This window comes from Rhinopithecus roxellana, chromosome 12 (genome assembly GCF_007565055.1).
Source record: "Rhinopithecus roxellana isolate Shanxi Qingling chromosome 12, ASM756505v1, whole genome shotgun sequence".
Classification (NCBI taxonomy): domain Eukaryota; kingdom Metazoa; phylum Chordata; class Mammalia; order Primates; family Cercopithecidae; genus Rhinopithecus; species Rhinopithecus roxellana.
Genome location: NC_044560.1, coordinates 105,143,547 through 105,171,349, shown reverse-complemented (window position 1 = coordinate 105,171,349; position 27,803 = coordinate 105,143,547). Strand labels below are relative to the sequence as shown.

Here is a 27,803-nt window from a genome sequence, read left to right as displayed (position 1 = left end):
ATTATGCAGCTATAAAAAAGAATAAGGAAGCATTTTATGCACCAATACAGAATGACCTTCATGATAGACTGGAAAGTAGAAAAGGCAAGACAAGAGATGGGTCAACAATGGGTTATCATTTGTCTACAAAAGCAAAAAAGTGTGCATCTATATATCTCTATCTACTTGCGTATATATGAATATCTCCAAAAGACTATAACTTGTTTCAAAAGGGGAGAATTTACTTATTGTTTTTATGTATCTTCAGTTTCCTTCTTTCTTTTTCTTTTTTTGAGACAGGATCTCGCTCTGGTGCCCAAGCTGAAGTACAGTGGCGTGACCTCAGCTCACTACAACCTCGGCCTCCTAGGCTCAAGCCATCCTCCCACCCACTTCAGCCTCCCAAGTAGCTAGGACTATAGGCACACACTACCATGCCCAGCTACTTTTTGTATTTCTTTTGTAGAGACGGGATTTTGCCATGTTGTCCAGGCTGGTCTCGAACTCCTGGACTCCAGTGATCCTCCCAACTTAGCCTCCCAAAGTGCCGGGATTATAGGCGTGAGCCACCACGCCGGCCCTCATATCTATCTTTTTACATGTTTATTTATGAATAAAATCTCTCCAAAAGAATTCATATAAAACCCGTAACAGGGCCAGGCACAGTGGCTCACGCCTGTAATCCTAGCACTTTGGGAGGCCGAGACGGGCAGATCACGAGGTCAGGAGATCGAGACCATCCTGGCCAACACCGTAAAATCCCGTCTCTACTAAAAATACAAAAAAAAATGAGCCAAGCATGGTGGCAGGCACCTGTAGTCCCAGCTACTCGGGAGGCTGAGGCAGAAGAATGGCGTGAACTCGGGAGGCAGAGCTTGCAGTGAGCTGAGATCCTGCCACTGCACTCCAGCCCGGGTGACTGAGCGAGACTCTGTCTCAAAAAAAAAAAAAAAATTAGCTGGGCGTGGTGGCACGTGCCTGTAATCCCAGCTACTCGGGAGGCTGAGGCAGGAGAATCGCTTGAACCCAGGAGACGGAGGTTGCAGTAAGCCGAGATCACACCACTGCACTCCAGCCTGGGTGACAGAGCGAGACTCTGTCAAAAAACAAAACAAAAACAAAAACAACAACAAAAAAAACCCTAACAGTCGCTGTATTTGAGAAACTGGGAGCTGGGGATATGTGTTGGATGAAGACTTTTTCACGGTCTATCCTTTCCAAACTAACACATTTTCAAGGATGTGATTGTATGAACAATTTCAAAAGCAACACAAAATAATTCTGGTCCCTTGGAACATCTTAGGAATCTACTGTTTTAGAACCCAGGGGTGCCAAGTGATCTCAAACTTGAGAGAGTCAGAACATCTGCATGTTAGATCCTCAGGAGCGATATATGCTCCAAAATCCCAGAACCACAAGCTGAGAGCTCTACAATGACAATGACAGATACCTGGCACTCCTGAGAATCCCTCTCCTGAGAATCCCTAGAACTCAGGTCTCAGTGTGGGGAGTTCTGAAGGTTACCATGTTCTAACCATATGATACTGAACTCACAAGCTCCTTAGGAACTTTCTGGGCACATCCTGTCATTTTACAGGTGGGGTAGACAAGACACAGGGAATGGTTTCACCATCCAACAATGGTGGAGGTAGGGCAGAAGCACCACTTCCCGTATGGGGCTCATGCTGGGTCTCAGCTTCCCTGACACCTCTCTCCTCCCTTACTTCAGTGTGGAGGGGAGGCCAGAGCACAGGCTCTCAGCAGCCACTTTGTGCAATGTGTCTTCCTGTGCCCCCGTTACAGTGGATTAATCCCAACCAGACTCAATATCAGAGCTGCAACCTGATCCTGATGAGGGGACCAAGGAGATTCTAGCTAACACTTGGGGTGGATTCTTTTTTTTTTTTTTCCTGAGATACAGTCTAGCTCTATCACCCAGGCTGGAGTGCAGTGGCATGATCTGGACTCATTGCAACCTCAGTCTCCCAGGCTCAAACCATCCTTCCACCTCAGCCTCTCAAGTAGCTGGGATTACAGGTGAACACCACCATGCCCAGCTAATTGTTTTGTTTTTGAGATGGAGTCTCGCTGTTGTCGCCCGGGCTGAAGTGCAATGGCACGATCTTGGCTCACTGCAACCTCTGCCTCCCAGGTTCCAGCAATTCTCCTGCCTCAGCCTCCCAAGTAGCTGAGATTATAGGCACCCACCACCACGCCCGGCTAATTCTGATACTTTTAGAAGAGACAGGGTTTCACCACGTTGGCCAGGCTGGTCTCAAACTGCTGACCTCAGGTGATCCACCCAGGTCAGCCTCCCAAAGTGCTGGGATTACAGGCATGAGCCACTGCTCCCAGCCTAATTTTTGTATTTTTTTGTAGAGATGAGGTTTCATCATGTTGCCCAGGCTGGTCTCGAATTTGTGAGCTCAAGTGATCCACCAACTTCAGCCTCCCAAAGTGCTGGGATTACAGGTGTGAGCCACTGCACTCAGCCCTGGGCTGGATTCTAAAACTGAGATGTAAGAAATCTAGTAGCAGCCGGGCACAGTGGCTCATGCCTGTATTCCCAGCACTTTGGGAAGCCGAGGCAGGCGGATCACCTCAGGTAAGAGTTCAAGACCAGCCAGGCCAACATGGTGAAACCCCGTCTCTACTAAAAATACAAAATTAGCTGGGTGAGGTGGCATGCACTTGTAATCCCAGCTACTTGGGAGCCTGAGGCAGGAGAATCGTTTGAACCTGGAAGACTGAGGTTTCAGTAAGTCAACATTGTGCCACTGCACTTCAGCCTGGGCAACAGAGCGAGACTCTGTCTCAAAAAAACAAACCAAATAAAAGAAATCTAGGAGCTGAGAGATCTAGAAAATAAGATAAGGTGAAATATGCAAGAGACAGAAAAAAAAGATCAGATTAGCAGACACCCCAGTGCCTGACCCAGAGTAAAAACTTCACCCCTGCAGACAAGCAGGGCTGTAAAAAGAACAGAGTTGGAAAACACTCTGGAAGTTCCTCAAACTATTAAACACAGGATTACCAGATGACTCAGCAATTCCGCTCTCAGATATGTACCCAAGAGAAATGATGGCAAAACACAGCCACATGAAAACACGGACACAAATGTTCACAGCAGCGTCATTCACAACAGCCAAAAAGTGGAGGCAATCCACATGTTCATGAATGAATAAACAAAATGTGGTCTATCTATGCAATGGAATATTACTTGGCAATGAAAAGGAATTAAGTGATGAAGTGCTGATACCCACATCATGGATGAACCTTGAAAAATTTCTGCTAAATGAAAGAAGCCAGTTAGTGAAGGCCACGTCGTATAATTCCATTTACCTGAAACATCTAGAATAGCCAGATTCATAGACACAGAAAGTAGATTAGTAGCTGAGGGTGGAAGGGGGATTGGAAGTTGATTTTTTTTTTTTTTTTTTGAGAAGAAGTCTCACTCTTATCGCCCAGGCTAGAGTGTAGTGGCAGGATCTCAGCTCACCGTAACCACTGCCTCCCGGGTTCAAGCAATTCTCCTGCCTCAGCCTCCTGAGTAGCTGGAATTATAGGTGCCTGCCATTACGCCTGGCTAATTTTTGTATTTCACTGTGGAGACGGGGTTTCGCCATGTTGCCCAGTGGTCTCGAACTCCTGCGCGCAGGTGATCTGACTGCCTCAGCCTGCCAAAGTGCTAGGATTATAGGCATAAGCCACCGCGCCCAGCCTAGAAGGTGATTGCTAAAGGTTGTGAATTTTCTTTTTTGGGGTAATGAAAATGTTCTGAAATCACTCATCATGATAGATGTACAATTCTGTAAATATATTAAAGCCATTGAATTGTGCACTTTTTAATTTACTTTTTGACGTGAGGTCTCACTCTGTCACCCGGCTGGACTGCAGTGACGCGATCATGGCTCACCATGACCTCGATCTCCTAGGTTCAAGTGGTCTTCCTACCTCAGCCTTCCAAGTAGCTGGGACCGCAGGTATGCACTACCACACCTAATTTTTAATTTTTGGGAGGGCAGGGGGATGGAGTCTTGCTCTGTGGTCCAGGCTGGAGTACAGTGGCATGATCTCGGCTCACTGCAACCTCCACCTCCCGGGTTCAAGCAATTCTCTGCCTCAGTCTCCCGAGTAGCTGGGACTACAGGTGCCTACCACCACACCTGGCTTTTTTAGTATTTTTAGTAGAGATGGGGTTTCACCATCTTGGCCAGGCTGGTCTTGAACTCCTGACCTCGTGATCCACCCACCTCGGCCTCCTAAAGTGCTGGGATTACAGGCGTGAGCCACCGCGTCTGGCCAATGTTTAATTTTTTGTAGAGGCGGTGTCTTGCTTTGTTGCCTAGGCTGGTCTAAAACTCCTGGGCTCAAGCAATCCTCCTGCCTCACCCTCCCAAACTGCTGGGATTACAGGTGTGAGCCACTGTGCCCGGCCTGAATTGTGCACTTTAAATGGGTATGTTGTTTGGTATATGAATTTTAACCTTAATAAAGCCATTAAAAGAAATAGCAGAGAGAGTTATAATCTGATGAGTGTGGGGGTTAAGGGACCTCTTGGAAGTTTCTATGCATAATGGGTGCTGATGGTGGGTGTATCAATTTTTTTTTCTTTTTTTAATTTTTTTGAGACAAGGTCTCTCTGTTGCCCAGGCTGGAGTGCAGTGGTGTGATCTCGGCTCACTGCAACCTCGGCCTCCTAGTTTCAAGCAATTCTCCTGCTTCAGCCTCCCGCGTAGCTGGGATTATAGGCACGCACCAACACGCCCAGCTAATTTTGTATTTTTAGTAGAGACAGGGTTTCACCATGTTGGCCAGGCCAGTCTCAAACTCCCAGCCTCAGGTGATCCGCCCACCTTGGCCTCCTCAAGGAATTACAGACATGAGCCATCATGCCCGGCCCAGATTTATTTATTTATTTATTTACTTATTTATTTATTTATTTTTGAGACGGAGTCTTGCTCTGTCGCCCAGGCTGGAGTGCAGTGGCCGGATTTTGGCTCAATGCAAGCTCCGCCTCCCGGGTTTATGCCATTCTCCTGCCTCAGCCTCCTGAGTAGCTGGGACTACAGGCACCCGCCACCTCGCCCGGCTAGTTTTTTTGTATTTTTTAGTACAGACGGGGTTTCACCATGTTAGCCAGGATGGTCTCGATCTGCTGACCTCGTGATTCGCCCGTCTTGGCCTCCCAAAGTGCTGGGATTACAGGCTTGAGCCACCGCGCCCGGCCCGGCCCAGATTTAAACTCAGACTCTCTCTTAATTTTCTGCAGCAGATGAGATGTCTGTCAGTAGCAGAATGTGGGGTATAATCAGCTGTCTGCCCAGCCCTCTTCCACTAGGAAAAGCCTCCTTCACTTCAGTGTGGAGGCAAAGCCAGACGGCAGGCTCTCAGCAGCCACTTTGTACAATGTGTCCTCCTGTGCCCCAGTTACAGTGGATTAATTCAAACTGGACTCTGATATCAGAGCTCCATCCTGGACCAAAGAAATTCCAGCTGCCATTTGGACTGGTCTCTAAGGCAAGAAATCGGGGGCAAGGTGCAGTGGCTCACGCCTGTAATCCCAGCACATTGGGAGGCTGAGGTAGGCAGATCATGAGGTCAGGAGTACAAGAGCAGCCTGGCCAACGTGGTGAAACCCTTCTCTACTAAAAACACAAAAATTAGCCAGGTGTGGTGGCAGGTGCCTATAATCCCGTCTACTCAGGAGCCTGAGGCACAAGAATAGCTTGAACCCGGGAGGCAGAGGTTGCAGTGAGCCAAGATCACGACACCGCACTCCAGCCTGGGATACAGAGTGAGACTCTGTCTCAAAAAAAAAAGAAAAAAAAGGCTGGGCACGGTGGCTAACACCTGTAATCCCAGCATTTTGGGAGGCCGAGGGTGGGTCATGAAGTCAGGAGTTTAAGACCAGCCTGGCCACCATGGTGAAACCCCATCTCTACTGAAAATACAAAAATTGGCTGGGTACTATGGCAGGCACCTGTAATCCCAGCTACTCAAGAGGCTGAGGCAGGAGAATCACTTGAACTCGGATGGCAAAGGGTGCAGTGAGCCAAGATCATACCACTGCACTCCAGCCTGGGCAACAGAGTGAGACTCCATCTCAAAAAAAAAAAAAAAAAAAAAAAAAATCGGGGAGCTAAGAGATCAGGAAAAAAGATAGGATGAGATAAATAAGAGACAAAGGAAAAACCACACAAGCAGAGAGGAAGCAGGACAGAGTGTCTGCTCTGGGTCCGGCTGCTTTTCTGGTTTTAATCCCTTCCTGAGCCTGGCTGTGCACTCCTGCCTCCAAGTTCCGTGCAATGCCCTGTGTCTTTATAAGACATTCCTCCCTCTCTGCAGTTAGCTCCAGTGGGTTTCTGTTGCTTGCCAATCAGAGAACCTTGACATAACTGTAAGTCTGGGCCTTGGGGAGGAGGAGGGCGCGTGAGGGCGTGGGGTTGATACTCACAGAAATCGCTGTGCCTGCGCTGACGGTGGTAGGTGGAAGAGGAACTCCGCTGCCCTTTGCTGTGGCTGGTGCCTTTGCTGGAACTTGTTCCATTGGTGGTGTCGCTGGGCGCCCGCACCCGTGCCAGGGCCAGCCCTGGGGCGCCCCGGTCCCCACCCTCCTGTGAGAGGATGACAGATGAGGCTCTTCTGCACCCCAAGTCCCTCCACCCAGGCATCATGCATTCCCAAGGGCCCCTGGCGCCCACTGACCTCAGTCTTCCTGCCCAGCAGGAGGTAGGTGGCGGTCACTTCATTGTACTTCTGGCTGGTCAAGGCCTCTTTGATTTCTTCCCGTGTGTAGCCCATACCCACCATCACCTCTGGGAAGCGGGGATGGAGAGAAGGTTCAGACTTCTGGAAACTTTAACTTCTACCCATTTCTCTTTTTTTTTTTTTTTGAGACGGGGTGTCACTCTGTCACCCAGGCTGGAGTGCAGTGGCACAATCACAGCTTACTGCAGCCTCGGCCTCCTCAGGCTCAGCTGATCCTCCCACCTAGGTTTTTGTATTTTTAGTAGAGACAGGGTTTTGCTATGTTATCCAGGCTGGTCTGAAATTCCTGGGCACAAGCAATCCACCCACCTGGGCCTCCCAAAGTGCTGGGATTACAGGCATAAGCCACTGCACCTGACCCACTTCCACCCATTTCCGTATCATTCAGCGGTGTCTGCTCTTTGACCTGGCCAGCACCCATCCTCAAGGCCTTCCCAACAGCACGCTGATTTCCTCTGAAAGAACATTCTTGGCCAGGCGCGCTGGCTCACGCCTGTAATCCTAGCACTTTGGGAGGCTGAGGCAGGCAGATCACGAGGTCAGGGGATCTGGACCATCCTGGCTAACACAGTGAAACCCCGTCTCTACTAAAATTATGAAAAAATTGGCCAGTCGTGGTGGTGGGCACCTGTAGTCCCGACTACTCGGGAGGCTGAGGCAGGAGAATGGGGTGAAACCAGGAGGCAGAGCTTGCAGTGAGCCAAGATCCCGCCACTGCACTCTAGCCTGAGCGACAAAGTGAGACTCTGTCTCAAAAAAAGAAAAGAAAAGAAAAGAAAAGAAAAGAAAAGAAAAGAAAAAGAAAGAAAGAAAGAAAGAAAGAAAGAAAGAAAGAAAGAAAGAAAGAAAGAAAGAAAGAAAGAAAGAAAGAAAGAAAGAAAGAAAGAAAGAAAGAAAGAAAGAAAGAAAGAAAGATTCTTTCCGCTCAGATGACGTGGATGGCCCCTCTGCTCCAATCTTAAGGCAAGCAGATAACCCAGGTCTGGCTAATTAGTGTGTTCTACACCTAGAGCCACACTGACTGGTTCATTGCAGGCATGTGACCCAGATCTGCTTGCCTCCTAGGGTGACAGCAGCCTGGCAAAAAGCTACCATAGAAAACATTCCCCAAAACTGTCTCTGGGCACCTGGATTCAACTGTGCCTGAAGGCTGCATACTCTATTCATTTTAGTTATGTGACAGAATAAATTATCACTATTAGGTTAAACCATACAAAATTGGTGGTACTGACAATTTTAAACCAATAAAATGGCAATTTCATACGGTTCAACTTTTTGTTGTGTTCAACCTATTAATATCATTAGGTTGATGCAAAAGTAATTCCGGATTTTGCCATTTAACAGTAAATACCGTAATTATTATTATTATTTTAGATGGAATTTTGCTCGTCGCCCAGGGTGGAGTGCAGCGGCGTGATCTCAGCTCACTGCAACTTCTGCCTCCCGGATTCAAGCAATTCTCATGCCTCAGCCTCCAGAGGAGCTGGGAGTATAGGTGCCTGCCACCACACTCATCTACTTTTTGTATTCTTAGTAGAGACGAGGTTTCATCATGTTGGCCAGGCCTGTCTCGAACTCCTGACCTCAAGTGATCTGTCAGCCTCAGCCTCCCAAAGTGCTGAGATTATAGGCGTGAGCCACTGCGCCTGGCCCTTTTTCTTTTGAGACAGGGTCTCACCCTGTCGCCTGGAGTGCAGTGGCATGATCATAGCTCACTGCAGCCTCAAATTGTTGGGCTCAAGGGATCCTCCTACCTCAGCTTCCTAAGTAGCTGAGACTACAGGTGCACACCACCACAAATGGCTAACTTTTTATTTTTATTTTTTTGTACAGACAGGGTCTCCCTATGTTGGCCAGGCTGGTCTCCAACTCCTGAGCTCAAGTGATTCTCCTACCTTGACCTCCCAAAGAGCTGGGATTACAGGCATGAGCCACCTCGCCTGGTCTCTTTTTATGTCTTAATATCAAAGTGAACACGGGCCAGGGGCAGTGGCTCACACCTGTGATCCCGGAAATTTGGGAGGCTGAGGCGGGCAGATCACCTGAGGTCAGGAGTTCGAGACTAGCATGGCCAACATGGCAAAACCCTGTCTCTACTAAAAATAACAAAAATTAGCTGGGCATGGTGGCAGGCGCCTGTGGACCCAGCTACTTGGGAGGCTGAGGCACAAGAATCTCTTGATTCTGGGAGGTGGAGGTTGCAGTGAGCTGAGACTGAGCCACTGCGCTCCATCCTGGGTGACAGGATGGCTCTCCCTGACCCTCACCGATTCTCTTGGTGTCCCCGAAGTCCTCCTCGGGCTCTGTGTATGGCTTCAATTCCTCACCCTCATAGCCGATGTTGATCCATTTGTCTTTCATGATTTGCTGCAGGCATCAGGAGCAGGGAAGGGGGAAGACAGGTGTCAGAAGGAATCATACAGCTTCCCACCTCCCAGAGGCCCCCAGGTAGGGCTACCTGCCCTGTCCCAAACCTCCGAGGCCTAACACCCAGTATTGCGGGCTTCCTAAGAGATAGCGCCTCCTGGGCCTCCCTCTCCCCCGCGTCCCCTGCCGGAGCCTCCTGATGCCACCCTCCCTCCTCCGCATCATCTGGGTCCCTGGCACCCTGTAATCATCCTAGGAGCTCATTAGCTAATTACTGGCAAGGCGGGGAGTGGGTGAGCCTGTCGGGGGGGTGGCGTCAGGACAGGCCCGGGAGCTTTTCCGTGGATGGCCTGTCTACCCCCACTCACCAGCAGCAGATCTTAGGTGGGCATGGGAGAGGAAAAGTGTGTCAAGAAGGCTTTTGTGGGTGGGGGCAGGCAGAGTCTAGGGGAGTCAGGAGACAAGAAGGGCCCCCGCTGGCTGTGAGGCTGGGCTCACCTCGAGAGTACAGCGTTTAGCTGGGTTCAGCACCAAAAACCTCCGCAGGATGCTCTCACAGTCTGTTGACATGTAGAAAGGGACCCGGTACTTCCCTCTGAGGACTCGCTCCCGCAGCTCCTGCAGGGAGGGGGTTACTGGAGGCGGGGGGTCTGCCTCGCCCCCCCACCTATTACACACACACGCACGCACACACATACACGCACTGTGACACACACATACTACATATGCACACATACACACACACTACACACGCACACATACACACACGCGCACACATACACGTGCGCACACGCACATACACACATACATGGCACATACACACGCACACACACATACACACACACATATACACACACTCACACATACACTGTCACACACAGACACACACACACACACCTTTGTCCCAGCCCCTTTGATAGAAGTGACAGAAGCTCTGAGTCCCAGCTCTTGACAAGGTAGGCAAAACCCCATTCCTCTCTCCTGACCTCAGTTCCCTATCCATAAAATGGGAACATCATACGGACCCTGCAATTAAAAAAAAAAAAAAATTCTTGGCCAGGCGTGGAGGCCAAGATGGGAGGATCGCTTGAGCCCAGGAGTTTAAGAACAGCCTGGGCAACACAGAGAGACCTCATCTCTACAAAAAATACAAAATGACCTGAGCATGGTGGTGCACACCTGTAATCCAAACATTTTGGGAGGCCGAGGGAGGGGGATCACTTGAACACAGGAGTTCAAGACCAGCCTGAACAACCAGTCTGCCTCTACAAAAAAACAAAAAACAAACAAACAAAAAACTTAAGCTACATAACTTTTCATTCAGAGGAAAACTTGCAGAGAAAGTTTATTCTCTGGCCAGGCACGGTGGCTCACACCTGTAATTCCAGCACTTTGGGAGGCAGAGATGGGTAGATCGCCTGAGGTCAGGAGTTTGAGACCAGCCTGGCTAACATGGTGAAACCCTATCTCCACTAAAAATACAAAAATTAGCTGGGTGTGGTGGTGGCTGCCTGTAGTCCCAGCTAGTTGGGAGGCTGAGGCACGAGAATCACTTAAACTCTCAGGAGGTGGAGGTTGCAGTGAGTTGAGATCACGCCACTGCACTCCAGCCTGGGTGACAGGGCAAGATTCCGTCTCAAAAAAAAAAGGAAGCTTATTCTCTAAGTCAGGTAAGAGGGAGGTAGGTAAGTGAGTCAGCCACTGGGGCCTCAGTCTCCTTGTCTGTGAAAGGGATTACAGGACCCACTTCACATGCTTGCTGCCAGGGTACAAGTGAGTTAATATCTGTAAAAATGTGGCCAGGTGCCGTGGCTCACGCCTGTAATTCCAACACTTTGGGAGGCTAAGGCAGGTGGATCACCTGAGGTCAGGAGATTGAGACCAGCCTGGCCAACATGGCGAAACCCCATCTCTATTTAAAAAAAAAAAAAAAAATACAAAAATGAGCCAGATGTGGTAGCGGAAGCCTGTAATCCCAGCTATGCGGGAGGCTGAGGCAGGAGAATCACTTGAACCCAGGAGGCGGAGGTTGCAGTGAGCCGAGATCACACCACTGCACTCCAGCCTGGGCGACAGAGCAAGACTCCGTCTCGGAAAAAAAAAAAAAAAAATCTGTAAAATGCTTACCACATGCCTGTCCCAGAGCCAGTGGTATGTAAATACGAGATTCACTCAAGGGCAAGGAGAAGACCTCCTGCCTTCCCATCTCTCCCCTCCCCAAGCCATGCCTGTTGTCCAAAGATAGACTCCTCAAGGCCATTCATGGATTTATCTGATGACTTTCTCTTTAAGGGCCATTTATGAGAGGCCCTACCAAAGCTGTGAAAAATCAGATAAATCCATGGCTTGGCAGACCGGGGGAGCTCTTTCCATCTGAATAAAAAACTGCAACAGCCAGGCGTGGTGGCTCACGCCTATAATCCCAGCACTTTGGGAGGCCAAGGGGGGAAGATCGCTTGAGCCCGCGAGTTCGAGACCAGCCTGGGCAACACAGTGAGACTCCGTCTCTACAAAAATTACAAAAATTAGCCAGGTGTGGTGGTATACGCCTGTGGTCCCAGCTACTCGGGAGGCTGAAGCAGGAGGATTGCTTGAGCCTGGGAGGCTGAGGTTGCACCGAGCTGTGACTGCACCACTGCACTCCAGCCTGGGTGACTGAGTGAGACTTTGTCTCAAACAAACAAACAAACAAATGGAGGGAGGCAGAAAACCGGTAGGAATGAAGTAAGCGTGGGGGGTGAACAGGACTCCTTTGGGACAGGGTCCTCTGCTGGGGCATTCTCCTAAAATGGCTGAAAGATGCCCATGCCTGGGGAGCCTCTGCAGATCATAAAGGGCTATTAATATTTAATGTGGATCACTTTCAGGACACTTACCCCTTAGCAGGCAGTGTTCTAAGTGCTTTATGCATATTACATCAATTTTCACAACAACACGAAGCCCAGCTATAATGCCCACTTTCCAGACGAGGAGGTTGAGGCCCGGAAGGGTTTGGTCACTTGCCCCAGAATTGCACAGCCAGAAGGTGGCAGGGCCTTGGCTCTGGAGCCTGTGCTGTGTGACCACCATGCCATGCTGCCTGTCATGTGATGGGGAGAAGCAGCCATCAGGCCACCACTGCCACCTCCAGCGCAGCTCCCAAGCATGATGCTGTGGCCAGATGCCAAGCTCCAGCGAAGGGCTTAACACATGCAGACAGGCTGCAAGCAGACGCTTTTTTTTTTTTTTTTTTTTAAAGAGACAGGCTCTTGCTCTGTCACCCAAGCTGGATGCAGTGGTGTGATCATAGTTTGCTGTAGCCTGGAACTCCTGGGCTCAAGCAATTCTCCCACCTCAGCATCCCAAGTAGCTGGGACTATAGGCATGCACCACAATGCCCGGCTAATTTAAAAAACATTTTTTTTTTGTAGAGATGGGGTCTTGAAATGTTGCGCAGGCTGGTGTCAAACTCTTTTTATTTTTTTGAGATGGAGTCTTGCTCTGTCGTCCAGGCTGGAGTGCAGAGGTGCAATCTCGGCTCACTGGAGCCTCTGCCTCCTAGGTTCAAGTGATTCTCCTGCCTCAGTCTCCCGAGTAGCTGGGACTACAGGCATGCGCCACCACACCTGGCTACTTTTTGTATTTTTAGTAGAGACGGGGTTTCACCACGTTGGCCAGGCTGGTCTCGAACTATTGACCTCCAGTGATCTGCCCGCCTCGGCCACCGAAGGTGCTGGAATTACAGGCATGAGCCACCACACCTGTCCTGAATACTCTTAATGTCTTCATCTTATAGGTGGGAAATTGAGGTTCAGAAAAGGACATGTCCAAGGTCACTCAGAAAGGAACTGACAGAGCTAGAACCTGCCTCTTCTCAGCTGTGTGCCTCCTTTGCCCAGCAAGGCCAGGGGTGCCTGGTGGGAACACCAGGATGGCAGAAAGTGACAAGGTCCTGGGGCAGATGAGACACTGGCCTGGCCCTTCAAAAAGGTCTTTTAGCTTCATGCTTGAGGCTCAGAAAAATTATTCTGTGACAGCACCTCCCTACCCCAGGCTTCAGCTATGGCCGGAGTGTCAGAGGCTTTTTTGGTTTTTTTTTTGTTTTTTTGAGACAGAGTCTTGCTCTGTCGTCCAGGCTGGAGTGCAGTGGTGTGATCTCGGCTCACTGCAACCTCTGCCTCCCTGGTTCAAGCGATTCTCCTGCCTCAGCCTCCCGAGTAGTTAGGATTACAGGTGTGTGCCACCACACACGGCTAATTTTTGTGTTTTTAGTAGAGACGGGATTTTACCATGTCAGCCAGGCTGGTCTTGAACTCCTGACCTCAGGTGATCCGCCTGCCTCAGCCTCCCAAAGTGCTGAGATTACAGGCGTGAGCCACCGCGCCCGGCCAGGAGGCTGTCTTGAATGAGCACTTTGCATCCCAGATCTCAGCCAGTCCTTAAAAATCACTGCCACAAGGTTGGTATCATCTTTTTTTTTTTTTTTTGAGACAGAGTCTCGCTCTGTCGCCTAGGCTGGAATGCGGTGGCGCCATCTCGGCTCACTGCAAGCTCCGCCTCCTGGGTTCACACCATTCTCCGGCTTCAGCCTCCTGAGTAGCTGGGATTACAGGCGCACGCCACCACGCCCAGCTTATTTTTTGTATTTTTAGTAGAGATGGGGTTTCACCTTGTTAGCCAGGATGGTCTCGATCTCCTGACCTCGTGATCCGCCCGCCTCGGCCTCCCAAAGTGCTAGGATTACAGGCGTGAGCCACCGCGCCCAGCCTACAGGGTTGGTATCTTTATGATCCTCATTGAACAGCAGGCGAGACTGAGGCTTGGAGGGGTTAGCTACGCAGCCAAGGCCACTGTGAAGAAGGGACTCCCTCCTCCTTATCACTGAGGGCTCTGCTTTGATGGTCTGTCCCCTGCAAGTATTTCCCTGACTTTCCAATTTCAGATCACAGTCCATGCTCCTCATGGACCACACAGAGCAGGGCAGAGCGTCCCAGCTGCAGAATTCCTGCCCCAATGCACCCCGGATTCCAATCGAGAGGAAACACCAGGCAACACAAATTGAGGGACGTTCTGCAAAATTAACTGGCCTGAACTAATCGATAATGTCAATGTCACGAAAGACAAAAGAGAGGCTGAGAACTGTTCTGGATGAAAGGAGACACAAGAGATGGCGCAGCTAAATGCAACTCGGGGACCCGAGTGGATCCCTGACTGGGGAAAAAAATAGCTGCCAAAGATATTCGTGGGATGATGGATGAAATCTGAGTATGGGCCATGGGGTGGAGGCCAGGATTATACCACTGTTGTATTTCCTGTATGTCACCATCAACAGGAAAACGCCCCTGGTCTCAGGAGATAACCCGCTGTCGCCTTTAGGGATAAAAGGACACAGTGTCTGCAACTGTCAAATGTCTCATCAATATCAATGACAGCAGCAAAGATCATGTGCAAACACAGACAGATACAGCAAATGTGGACACAGGCCAGCGATTGTGAAGCTCCTGAAACATACCATGTGTTATTCGCTCTATTGTTGCAACTTTTCCATAGATTGGCAATGGTTCAAAATAAAAAGTTCAAAGGAAAAAAAAAATAAAGCAAGCAACAACTCAGCCCACACCTCCCACCCCCTTACAATATTCCCCCCACCCCGCACAGCACTGGCCAGCATCTGATATCGTATCTAGTTTGTGTATTTGTTTTGTTAGCTGCCTGGCTCCAGTAGGAATGTTAGTCTGAGAAGATAGGAATTGTTTTGTTTGAAGCGAAGGGCACAATTCGATGGTTTTTAGTGTACGCACAGAGTTGTACAATCATTACTACATTCAATTTTACTTATTTATTTTTTTGAGACAGAGTGTCGCTCTGTCACCCAGGCTAGAGTGCAATGGCACGATCTCGACTCACTGCAACCTCCGCCTCCCGGGTTCAAGCAATTCTCCCGCCTCAGCCTCCCGAGTAGCTGGGATTACAGGCGCCCGCCACCATGCCCAGTTAATTTTTGTATTTTTAGTAGAGATGGGGTTTCACCATGTTGGCCAGGCTGGTCTCGAACTCCTGACCTCAAGTGATCCACCTGCCTCAGCCTCCCAAAGTGCTGGGATTACAGGTGTGAGCCACCAGGCCGGCCACTACATTCAATTTTAGAACATTTTTCATCCCCTCAAAAGAAACCCTGTACCCTTTAGCAATCAGCCTCCAACTCGCTTCTCCCCACCAGCCTCAGGCAACCAGTAATCCACTTTCTGTCTCTATGGATTTGCCTATTGTGGACATTTCACATTAATGGAATCACTTAGCACAATGTTTTCAAGGTTCACCCACGGCGTAGCATATACGAGGGCAGGGTTTTTTTGTTTGTTTTTTAATTTCTTTTTGGAGACAGGGTCTCCCTGTGTCACCCAGGTTGGAGGGCAGTGGCACGATCTCAACTCACTGCAGTCTTGATCCCCCAGGCTCAAGTGATCCTCCCGCGTCAGCCTCCCAAGTAGCTGGGACTACAGGCGTGCGCCATTATGCCCAGTTAATTTTTGTATTTTTTGTAGAGACAGCGTCTCCCTGTTGCCCAGGCTGGTCTCGAACTCCCAGGCTCAAGTGATCCTCCCGCCTCTGCCTCCCAAAGTGCTGGGATTATAGGCATGAGCCACCGCACCCAGCCAAGCGGGAGTTTTTGTTCTCGCCTTACATGCAGAGCCCAAAACAGAGCCTGACACAGAGAAGTGGGCCATAAATATTAGCTCAGTGAACGGATGAGTCAGGATTTGAACTCAAGCCTGTTGGCTGCAAAGATCATGCCCTTAACCCCAGCATGGCACAGTCCATCCGGCCGGCCTCACTGCAGAGGGGACTTGAATCCTGCCTGTCCCGTCTTCCCATGGGAATTCAGGTCAGTCCCACCACTGAGGCCCTCTGTAGGGGAGGGGTGTGGGGGATGGGGGCCTGACTGTTGGGAGGGGCTGACACCCCCGCACCCAGCCCCGCCCGGTACCTTGAGGTTGTGCCCGTCGAAGGGCAGGGAGCCGCTGACAAGGGTGTACAGGATGACTCCCAGGCTCCAGATGTCCACCTCCGGCCCGTCGTACTTCTTGCCCTGAAACAGCTCCGGGGCAGCGTATGGGGGGCTCCCACAGAATGTGTCCAGCTTTGAGCCCAGCGTGAACTCGTTGCTGAAGCCAAAGTCAGCGATCTTGATGTTGGCCTCGGCGTCCAGCAAGAGGTTCTCAGCCTGTGGGGAGAGGAGGAGAGGGACTCAAGGCCAAAGCCCTTTGCGGACATGGGAGGTGGACAGGAGCACAGGTTCTAGGGTTGGCCCACAGGGATCAATTCTTGGGCCTGTCCCTTACTCTCTGCCTGACCTTAGGTAGTGACTTCACCTCACTGAGCCTCAGTTTCCTCATCCAAAGAATGGGGATAATCTTAGTCCCTACTTCACAGAGTAGTTTGAGAATTATGAGTTAACCTGCATAGAAAACCTAGCACGGGCTGGGCACGGTGGCTCACCCCTGTAATCCCAGCACTTTGGGAAGCTGAGGTGGGTGGATCACCTGAGGTCGGGAGTTCAAGACCAGCCTGACCAACATGGAGAAACCCCGTCTCTACTAAAAATACAAAATTAGCTGGGCATGGTGGCGCATGCCTGTAATCCCAGCCACTCAGGAGGCTGAGGCAGAATTGCTTGAACCCAGGAGGCGGAGGTTGCGGTGAGCCGAGATCACGCCATTGCACTCCAGACTGGACAACGAGAACAAAACTCTGTCTCAAAAACACATTAAAATAAAAATGAGCTGCCATGGTGGTATGCGCCAGTAGTCCCAGGTACTCAGGAGGCTGAGGCACAAAAATTGCTTGAACCTGGGAGGCAGAGGTTGCACTGAGCTAAGACTATGCCACTGCACTCCAGCCTGGGCAACAGAGTGAGAACTTGTCTCAAAAAAAAAGAAAAGCAGCTGGGCGCGGTGGCTCACACCTATAATCCCAGCACTTTGGGAGGCCGAGATGGGCGGATCACGAGGTCAGGAGATCAAGACCATCCTGGTTAACATAGTGAAACCCCATCTTTACTAAAAAATACAAAAATAAGCCGGGCGTGGTGGCAGGTGCCTGTAGTCCCAGCTACTCGGGAGGCTGACGCAGGAGAATGGCGTGAACCCAGGAGGCAGAGCTTGCAGTGAGCCGAGATTGTGCCACTGCACTCCAGCCTGGGTGACAGAGCTCCATTTCGGGAAAAAAATAAAATAAAAGAAAAGCTAAAACAATATTTCATACCCAGTGAACACTATGGAATATCACCATTACCCTGTGTGGTCTGCAGAGCTGGGGGTCTTCAGGTAATCTCCTGCCCCTCTTGGAGCCTCAGGTTACCCAGTAGAAACAAAATAAGGCCTGATTGCTCAAGACCCAGGAAAATGAAAGCAATAATTTAATCCTGGTTGCATACCTACCATGCACTGGGCTCTGTTGACTATCAATTATAACAGTGTCCGTCTGCATAATGTGAAGGTGAAACTACAGACTCTTGGAGAATTCCAGCTGCAAATCCCAGCTCTACCACTTACTCGCTGTGGGACTTTAGGTGGGTTACCAGACCTCTCTGTGCCTCAGTTTCCTTGTATGTAAACCGAGGGTGATCTCGACACCTGCCTCAAGCACTGTTGTGGGTTTAAGGGTAAAGTGCTCACAGCAGCCCCTAGAACGCAGTCAGTGATCAGTAAACATTTCCTGGCCGGACGCTGTGGCTCACGCCTGTAATCTCAGCACTTTGGGAGGCCAAGGCAGGCGGATCTCCTGAGGTCAGGAGTTCGAGACTAGCTTGGGCAACATGGTGAAACCCCATCTCTACTAAAAATACAAAAATTAGCCAGGTGTAGTGGCGGGCGCCTGTAATCCCAGCAACTCGTGAGGCTGAGGCAGGAGAATCGTGTGAGCTGAGACTGCATCACTGTACTCCAGCCTGGGCAACACAGCGAGACTCCATCTCAAAAACAAATAAACAAATAAACGTTCTGTATTGTTATAAAGTTTTGTCTATTTTTTTGTGGCATGCAGTCTTACAATTGCCATTTCACAGGGGAGGAAACAGAGGCTCAGGGAGGCCACATCTCATGCCCATTGCAAGAAAGCAGCAAAACTAGAATCTAAACAAGGCCACCCATTTCCACAGCGCGTGGAGGAAGAAGCCTCCAGCCTTCTGACTACAAACAGACGCAGAGTTCCACCTTTCAAAATGTTACCCGCATCTGGTCCATCCCAACTGCAGTCCTTCCCTCGCCCAGGTCACCAGCATCCCTGGCTTCCTCCCAGGTCTCCCTATGTCTCCTGGTTTATTTCTGGACCACACTTCCCCAGCTCCTGCCCCAGTAAAGTCCCAGACCCTACAAAGACACAGCAGAGAGCTCCTCCCCAAACCTGAATCTAATAGCATCTGCCTAGCTCAGGGCTTATATATATATATATATATATATATATATATATATGTATGTATTTTTTTTTGAGATGGAGTCTCATTCTGTCACCCAGGCTGGAGTGCAGTGGCACAGTCTCGGTTCACTGTAACCTCTGCCTCCTGGGTTCACGTGATTCTCCTGCCTCAGCCTCCCAAGTAGCTGGGACTACAGGTGCATACCACCACACCTGGCTATTTTTTTTTTTATTTTGCCTGAGGTGAGGTGATCCGCCCACCTCGGCCTCCCAAAAAGTGCTGGGATTACAGGTGTGAGCCACCACGCCAGGCCAGGGATTACGTTTCTTTTCCTGTCATTTGAGGCTCCGCAATCCAGCCCCAAGGTCACATTTGGGTTGGTCCCCTTGGTTGATACCCCTGGTGTACTAATAGGACCCCAAACTTCGTGTTAGCTGTTTTGGGGACCCTCCACCAGGGGGCGTACGACCTCCAGGTTAATCATGGAAGCCTCTAAGGTGCTGCCTCCAGGGCTGTGTGGAGGGACACCCTGGCCCAGCAGAAGGAAGTCAAGAGAGGGTTAGCACTTCAACCTCTACAGCAATTTGTTTTTTGTTTTCATTTTTCATTATTTTTCTTTTTTTCAGATGCACTTTCTGCTTTTGAATTTTTTGTTGTTTTTAGAGACAGGGTTTTGCTCTGTCACCCAGGTGGGAGTGCAGTGGTACAATCATGGCTCCCTGCTGCCTCAACCTCCTGGGCTCAAGGGATCCTCCTGCCTTAGCCTCCTGAGTAGTTGAGACTACAGGCATACGACCTAATCTTTTTCTGTTTTTTTTTTTTTTTTTTTGAGATGGAGTCTTGCTCTGTTGTCCAGGCTGGAGTGCACTGGCATGATCTCAGCTCACTGCAACCTCCACCTCCCAGGTTCAAGCAATTCTCATGCCTCAGCCTCCCAAGCAGCTGGAATTACAGGCACACACCACAACGCCCAGCTAATTTTTGTATTTTTAGTAGAGATGAAGTTTCACCATGTTGCCCAGGTTGGTCTTGCACTCCTGGCCTCAAGTGATCTACCTGCCTAGGCCTCCCAAAGTGCTGAGACAGGTGTGAGCCACTGCACCCAGCCAAGCTAATTTTTTACAATTATTTTTTGTAGAAATGGGGTTTTGCTATGTTACCCAGGCTGTTCTTGAATTTCTGGGCTCAAGCAATCCTCCCACCTCAGCCTCCCAAAGTGCAGGGATTGCAGGTATGAGACTGCACCTGGTCCTGCATAGGAATTCGACTGTGGAATTTTGCGTCTTTAGAATCTGATAATAGCTTTTAAAATGGGGTTTGTGGCTGAGCGCAGTGGCTCACGCCTGTAATCCCAGCACTCTGGGAGGCCAAGGCGGGCAGATCACCTGAGGTCAGCAGTTCGAGACCAGCCTGGCCAACATGGTGAAATCCTGTCTTTACTAAAAATACAAAAATTAGCTGGGCATGGTGGTGCCCATCTGTAGTCCCAGAAACTCAGAAGGCTGAGGCAGGAGGATCACTTGAGCCCAGGAGTTCAAGATCAGCCTGGGCAATGGAGTGAGACCCCCATCTCTACAAAAAAATTAAAAATTAGCCAGGCTTGGTGGCTCACACCTGCGGTCCTAGCTACTCAGGAGGCTGAGATGGGAGGACTGCTTAAGCCCAAGGGGTCGAGGCTATAGTGAACTGTGATGGAACCATCACACGTCAGCATGGGCAAGAAAAAAACAAAACAGCAAAAGCAACCCAGTCCTTCCTCACTGATAGTTCCAGAAGCACTTCCTTAAAGCACTTAGGATGCTACCTGGCACACAGGTGCTCACAAAACGACAGTCAATGGGATTTGAGCCAACCAAACGTTCAGCCACCTGGTCTTGGAGCGGGAGGCCAGAGACATGCAGCGGAAGGTGTGGAATGGGGACCCGGGGGCCACAGGTACTCGAGGAGGCTGCCCGGCTCAGCTCCTACAGGCAGCTGGAATGGAGCCCCGTTGAGTCCTTTCCTGCCTGGTACTGGCCAAAGTGGTTTTTCTCTCAAAGTCCCTTCCAAGACTGGGTGCGGTGGCTCACATCTGTAATTCCAGCACTTTGGGAGGCCGAGGCAGGTGGATCACGAGGTCAGGGGTTTAAGACCAGCCTGGCCAACAAGGTGAAACCCTGTCTCTACTAAAAAACCCTGTCTCTACGAAAATTAGCCGGGTGAGGTGACAGGCGCCTGTGATCCCAGCTACTCGGGAGGCTGAGGCAGGAGAATCGCCTGAACCCGGGAGGCGGAGGTTGCAGCCAGCCAAGTGGGGCCGCTACACTCCAACCTAGGCAACAGTGTGAGACTCTGTGTCAAAAATAAAAATAAAAACAAAGCCCCTTCTCAAGTTCAAAGAAACAAAGCCCCTTTTCAAGTTCTCAGATACCCTGCGGGCAGAGGGACTCTGGGGCTCTGCAACCTAAATCCTCGAGGAGTCCTGAACGTCCTAAGGTCGGAGAATGCCAAGGTCCCAAAGGCTCTGAGAGCGACAAACCCCTTATCATATCCCAGCGTCCTTATCCAACAGCCCTGTAGCATCCAGGGCCGTTCTGGGACACTTTGTTTCTCCCCGCTTTGTTCACTCCTCCTGTCCCCTCCTCCCCATCCGCTCCCCCATCTGCTGGCCTTGTTTCTGCCACAAAAGCTTGGGAAAGGGTCAAGGGGGTGCTGGGTGCGGAGGGAGGAGCAGGAGGAGAAAAGGGCTGGGGGAATTTGCTGGAGGCCAGAGGAACCATGGAGGGCTGGGGGCAGGGAGAAGTCTGAGGGCTGAGCTGGGGTCCCCGAGGTCACAGCAGGGTGGGGGCTTACCTTCAGGTCCCTGTGTACAATGTTTTTCTGGTGACAATAGTGCACAGCCGAAACAATCTGGGAGGGAGGGGGAAGGTTGGTTATTTGTGGCTCCCGAAACCCTCAGCCTCCCTCAGTTGGACTGTGAAACCACTCACAACCAAGCCCCAGGCCTCCCCAAGGCACAGCCTGAGACCTGAGGCCTCGCACCCCGATTCAGTCCCAGCAAGAGGTACCCGTGGAATCTGGGCAGACACACGCCTCCCACAGGACACCCCCATGCCCAGGGATGTCGGAACCAAGGCATGGGGACCAGCCTCTTTTAACCTTCACATCTGGAAATTCCCATGAGGATATCCCGTACCTGTAGATACACACGCTACCCCAATTCACCAGGGCTTACGGCCCTTGAGTTCAGGATAGCTGTGTCAGGGCAGCTGGACAGTCCCGAACAGACACCCTCACACCAGCACATCTGCTTACCCCTCACGCCCCGGCACCCTCTCACCTGCATCTCCTCTTATCCCACACACCTGGGTGCCTTCATACCTGCATGTCCTCTTACCCCACATACCTGAGCACCCTCACACCTGCACGTCCTCTTACCCTACACCTGGGCACCCTCACACCTGTATCGCCTCTTACCCTACACCTGGGCACCCTCACACCTGCACGTCCTCTTACCCTACACCTGGGCACCCTCACACCTGTATCGCCTCTTACCCCACACACCTGGGCACCCTCTAACCCACATCTCCTCTTACCCCCCACACCTGGGCACCCTCACACCTGCATCTCCTCTTACCCCACACACCTGGGCACCCTCACACCTGCATGTCCTCTTACTCCACACCTGGCCCCCTCCCACACTCTTATACACCTGGGTGCCCTCACTACCACACACCTGGAAACCCATACATCTGGGCACTCACACACCCAGGCACCCACACGCCGGCATGCCCTAGTATCTACAAGCGTACACAACCAACCCTCGGCCCTCTCTTGCCCATCTACCTGGGGTGCCCTACACCCTCTTCCCCACACACCTACATACCTGGACACCCACATACTTACTGCCCACACATCTTCTGACTCACACTCTGGCACACTCACACCTGGCACCTGGCACCTTCGTGTCCCCTCACCCACACACCTACGCGCTGGGCACACCCACATGCCCCACACAAGAAACACCTGCCCACCGGGGCGCCTTCATGCCCAAACATCCTCTCACCCACCCAAAGGGGCACCTGCAAACCTACATCTGGATGCCCTCACATCTGGGCGACTGCACGCCCAGCACACCCAGCTCTGCACCTTCACCCCTGCCTAGACTTAAGCCCCACCCCCAGGTCGCTGGACAGCCTAGACCATGCCCAGCTCTCGGACACCCTTCCCAGGGACCCAGGCACCCCGTCAGCCCCACCCTCAGCCCTGCCCCAACCTGTCGGAACTTGGCTCGAGCTTCCTTCTCCTTCATGCGGCCATGCGACACGAGGTAGTCAAACACTTCTCCTGCAGGGCAGAGGCCGAGCGGGGTCAGGATCAGGTGCAGGGGCAGGGGGAGGCAGCACAGGGGCAAGGTGGAGAGGGTGGGCAGCTCACCGGCACTTGCATACTCCATCACCAGGTACAGCGTCTTCTCAGTCTCAATCACCTCGAAGAGCTTCACTACAATGGTTGGGAATAGTGTAGGGGGTTAGGGAGAAACAGCCCCTCCTAACCTGTACTCGGTAACTATGCAAAAGGCCAACAATAACACCCCCCCCCCCAACTCAAGAACACTCAATGGCTCCCTACTGACAGCAAGATCTTCCAAACTCCTCACCCACCTCTACCACCCTTTTTGTTTTTTGTTTTGTTTTGTTTTGTTTTTTGGAGACAGAGTTTTGCTCTTGTTGCCCAGGCTGGAGTGCAATGGTGCGATCTCTGCTCACTACAACCTCTGCCTCCCAGGTTCAAGCGATTCTCCTGCCTCGGCCTCCCGAGTAGCTGGGATTACAGGCATGCACCACCATGCCCGGCTAATTTTGTATTTTTAGTAGAGACGGGGTTTCTCCATGTTGGTCGGGCGGGTCTCGAACTCCCAACCTCAAGTGATCTGTCTGCCTCGGCTTCCCAAAGTGCCAGGATTACAGACGTGAGCCACCGCGCCTGGCCACCCTTTCCACTTTCTCTCTCACAAGAATGTCGGCTCCATGAGGTCAGAGATTTCTGTCTTGTTTTCTTCCCTGCTGTGTCCCCAGGGTCCGGCACACAGCAGCCACTCAATCAACAGTTACTGAGTAAATGAATGAATGCTGCAGCCACATCCACGCGGAGCTAAACTCCGCTTCTCTCACTAAAGACCCCTCTCTACCGCCTCTTCCCAGTGATAACGACAGTGAGGATGCTGATGCTGGTGGAAATAATCGGACCAAGTCCCACAGCTCAGCCCAAACTAAGCATTTTGGACGTATGATCTTTGTCAATCCTCACAATGACCTGGTAATAGGCCCTCTTATCATCCCTACTCCAGAAAAAATAGAAGCTCAAGGAGGTTAAGTGACTTGCCCAAGGTCACACAGCAGTGATGCAACTATGAGAAACCAGGTCTCTAACTCTTTTTTTTTTTTTTTTTTTTTTTGAGACGGAGTCTCGCTCTCGCCCGGGCTGGAGTGCAGTGGCCGGATCTCAGCTCACTGCAAGCTCCGCCTCCCGGGTTCACGCCATTCTCCTGCCTCAGCCTCCCGAGTAGCTGGGACCACAGGCGCCCGCCACCTCGCCTGGCTAGTTTTTTGTATTTTTTAGTAGAGACGGGGTTTCACTGTGTTAGCCAGGATGGTCTCGATCTCCTGGCCTCATGATCCGCCCGTCTCGGCCTCCCAAAGTTCTGGTATTACAGGCTTGAGCCACCGCGCCCGGCCTCTTTTTTTTTTTGAGACAAAGTCTCGCTTTATTGCCCAGGCCGGGGTGCAGTGGTGTGATCTCGGCTCAATGCAACCTCTGCCTCCTGGGCTCAAGCAATTCTGCCTCAGTCTCCCAACTAGCTGGGATTATAGGCACCCACCACCACACCCTGCTCAAGTTTGTATTTTTAGTAGAGAGAGAGCTTTCACCATGTTGGTCAGATTGGTGTTGAACTCCTGACCTCAAGTGATCTACCAGCCTTGGCCTCCCAAAGTGCTGGGATTCCAGGAGTGAGCCACTGCGCCTGGCAGGTCTCCAACTATTCTAACCACTGCCACCACCCCCAACTCCTTTCCAAGTGTCCGGTTGGTGGCCTGCCCCTGCGCCCGTTCCCTCCTCACCGATGTTGGGGTGGTTTAGGCCCTTCATGATGCGGACTTCTCGGAACAGCTGGGTGTGGCCAGAAAGGAAGACAGAGGAGAGTGAGGGTGGGTGGCTTGGGGGATCCTTTCCCCAGCCGGGCCCCCGCAGGAGGGGTCAGGTGGGTCACCCGGCTGTCCCGGAAGCCTGGCTCCTGCTCTCCCCCATCTTCCCAGCCTCACCTTCTGCAGGCTGCTGGGATTCAGCTGGGTTTTGTCGATGATCTTGATGGCAACCTAGAGGGGGAGGAAAGGAGGAGGGAAGGTCAAAGTACCACAGGCCCCACTGGGCGTGGTGGCTCAGGCCTGTAATCCCAGCATTTTTGGGAGGACCAAGGTGGGAGTATCACTTAAGGACAGGAGTTCGAGACCAGTCTGGTCAACGTGATGAAACCCTGTCTCTCCTAAAAACACAAAAATTAGTCAGGTGTGGTAGCGGGCGCCTGTAATCCCAGCTACTTGGGAGGCTGAGGTGGGAAAATCACTTGAGCCTGGGAGGTGGACGATGCAGTGAGCCAAGATGGCGCCACTGCACTCCAGCCTGGCCCAGCTCAGATCACCCTAGGATATCCTTCCCTTGCCCCTCTCCCAGAAGAGCCCTCACTCTGGGCCATACCCAGTGGATGGGGAACTTGGGGACTCAGGGCCTTTGCACAAGCTGTCCTCACTGTCTCCACTGCCACCCTCACTTCTGCAGAGAAATATCCTTATTCCACAGCAGGGCCTGCTCCAGAGCTGCCTGAGGGGATGTGGGCATGGCCAAGACCTTGAGGGGATCCCTTTGTGAGGGCACTGCAGATCACTCGCCTATCACATCTTTGTTTTGAACAAACGGACAGTAGAATAAATAACAACTGGCTAACATGTACTAAGTCCTCACTCTACCAGGCCTATGTGCTTTACAAATGAGAACTCTTAATCCTCACAACAACCTGTGAGGTAAGTGCTAGGATTATCCCTCCCATTCTCCACACCCACCCCCCCACTTTTGTTTTTTTTGGAGGCAGAGTCTCACTCTGTTGCCCAGGCTGGAGTACGGTGGTGTCATAGTGGTGTCATTATAGCTCACTGCAACCTTGACCTCCTAGGCTCAAGCGATCCTCCCACCTCAGCCTCCTAAGTAGCTGGGACCACAGGCACACGCCACCAACACTTGGCTAACAGGATTATCCTCATTTTACCAACAGGGAAACTGAGGCACAGAGCTGTTGAGTCACTTGGCCAAAGTTACATGGCTAGTAAACTGTAGCAAGTTGTGGGCCAGACTTAAATTTACACAGCCCGATGGAATCTACCTCTTAAACACAACTTTTAAAACAGCTTTGAGATACACCATGGGAAGGAAATCAGAACGTCATTGAACTCTCCTTATACTTCTTTTGCAGTGAAACTTTTTTTTTTTTGAGATAAGAGTTTCCCTCTTGTTGCTCAGGCTGGAGTACAATGGTGCGATCTTGGCTCACGGCAACCTCCACCTCCCGGGCTCAAGGGATTTTCCTGCCTCAGCCTCCCGAGTAGCTGGGATTCCAGGCATGCGTCACCACACACGGCTAATTTTATATTTTTAGTAGAGACAGGGTTTCTCCATGTTGGCCAAGCTGGTCTTGAACTCCCGACCTCAGGTGATCCACCCACCTCAGCCTCCGAAAGTGCTGGGAATACAGGCGTGAACCACCGCACCCGGTCTGCAGTGAAACTTGCATTTTATTTTTAAAACAGAGATGGGGCCAGGTCCCTCTCAGAAACCCCTGGAACCAGATCCACATACAGGGAACCATGTGTTCTTCATGGAAGAGAGGGCCCCTTAGCTTCCCTCATATTCTCACGAATGGGTTTTTAAAAATTTTATCAAACACTTTTTATGCCAGTATTGAGACGATCATATGGTTTCTCTCCTTTAATCTGAGAATGTGGTGAAGTACATGAATAAATTGTCAAAGGGAAAAGAACTTTGCATTCCTAAGACAAAGCCAGCTTCGTCATCACACAGTTTTCTTTAATTGATTTGCCAGGTTCTGTTTGTTAATATTTTGTATAAGATTTTTGTACCTATGTTCACCAGATTGGTCAGTAATTTTTCTTGTCTGGTTTTGCTCTTAAGGACAAACTGGCACCTAAAAACCTATCGGGCAGTGGAAGTTCTTTCTTTAGTCTCTGGAAGAACTGGCATAAAATGTGAACATCCGGTAGAATTTGCCCGTAAGACCATCGGGCCTGGGTGTCTTTTGCGTGTATGGTGTAGACAGTGTGAGGGCAGGAGAGAGTCCATCCAAGGCAGGATAATTCATTCCAATCATTTCTCTAAAATTGAAGGAGGGGTGGGGAAATCATGAAATCACCCACCATTCTTTTTCCTCTAAGTGAGTTAGAGACCTCGTATCTAGGCCGCAAAGCCTGTGTGGGCCCTTTTTGCAATAATGTCGCCATACTCAGCACAGATGCCTGCTCTGGAAGAGGAGGTGGGGAGAGTGAGGCTGTGTGTAACTGAGAATACAACATAAATAAACCTGCTGTGTTCTCCAGATCACAGGAAGATTTCAAGGAACCAAAGTCTACCCTTAGAACAGACAGGCAGCTCAGGTTTATTTAACTTGACTTTTCAGTTTTAATTTATTTACTATTTATTTTTGAGATGGAGTCTTGCTCTGTCACTCAGGCTGGAGTGCAGAGGCATAATCTCAGCTCACTGCGGCCTCTGCCTCCTGGGTTCCAGTGATTCTCCTGCCTCAGCCTCCCAGGTAGTTGGGATTACAGGCACGCACCGCCGCGCCTGGCTAATTTTTGTATTTTTTTTTTTAGTAAAGATGGGGTTTTGCCATGTTGGCCAGGCTGGTCTCAAACTCCTGACCTCAGGTGATCCACCTGTCTCAGCCTCCCAAAGTGCTGGGTTTATAGGCATGAGCCACTGCACCTGGCCAATTTTTTTTTTTTTGTTTTTGAGACAGAGTCTCACTCTTGTTGCCCAGGCTGGAATACAGTGGCGCGATCTTGGCTCATTGAAACCTATGCCTCTGCCTCCTGGGCTCAAGCAATTCTCCTGCCTCTGTCTCCCAAGTAGCTGAGATTACAGGGGCCTGCCATCACGCCCAGCTAATCTTTATATTTTTAGTAGAGACGGGGTTTTACCATGTTGGCCAGGCTGGTCTTGAACTCCTGACCTCAGGTGATCC

General features: G+C 50.8%; 1 protein-coding gene across 3 annotated transcripts in view; it reads right to left on the bottom strand.

Moving 5' to 3' along the window:
• The window catches only part of MARK4 (microtubule affinity regulating kinase 4), a 55,695-nt gene that overhangs the window by 18,569 nt on the left and 9,323 nt on the right, over nucleotides 1-27,803 (bottom strand). For all 3 annotated transcript variants that reach the window (XM_010377492.2, XM_010377495.2, XM_010377493.2), the window contains exons 3-12: nucleotides 24,817-24,870; nucleotides 24,616-24,664; nucleotides 22,931-22,996; nucleotides 22,770-22,840; nucleotides 21,347-21,403; nucleotides 16,085-16,321; nucleotides 9,616-9,735; nucleotides 9,018-9,117; nucleotides 6,688-6,797; nucleotides 6,437-6,596 (exon numbers count right to left, since the gene is read on the bottom strand). In XM_010377492.2, the coding sequence (XP_010375794.1) occupies nucleotides 6,437-6,596; nucleotides 6,688-6,797; nucleotides 9,018-9,117; nucleotides 9,616-9,735; nucleotides 16,085-16,321; nucleotides 21,347-21,403; nucleotides 22,770-22,840; nucleotides 22,931-22,996; nucleotides 24,616-24,664; nucleotides 24,817-24,870 (1,024 nt within the window). The remainder of the gene's footprint in view (nucleotides 1-6,436; nucleotides 6,597-6,687; nucleotides 6,798-9,017; nucleotides 9,118-9,615; nucleotides 9,736-16,084; nucleotides 16,322-21,346; nucleotides 21,404-22,769; nucleotides 22,841-22,930; nucleotides 22,997-24,615; nucleotides 24,665-24,816; nucleotides 24,871-27,803) is intronic.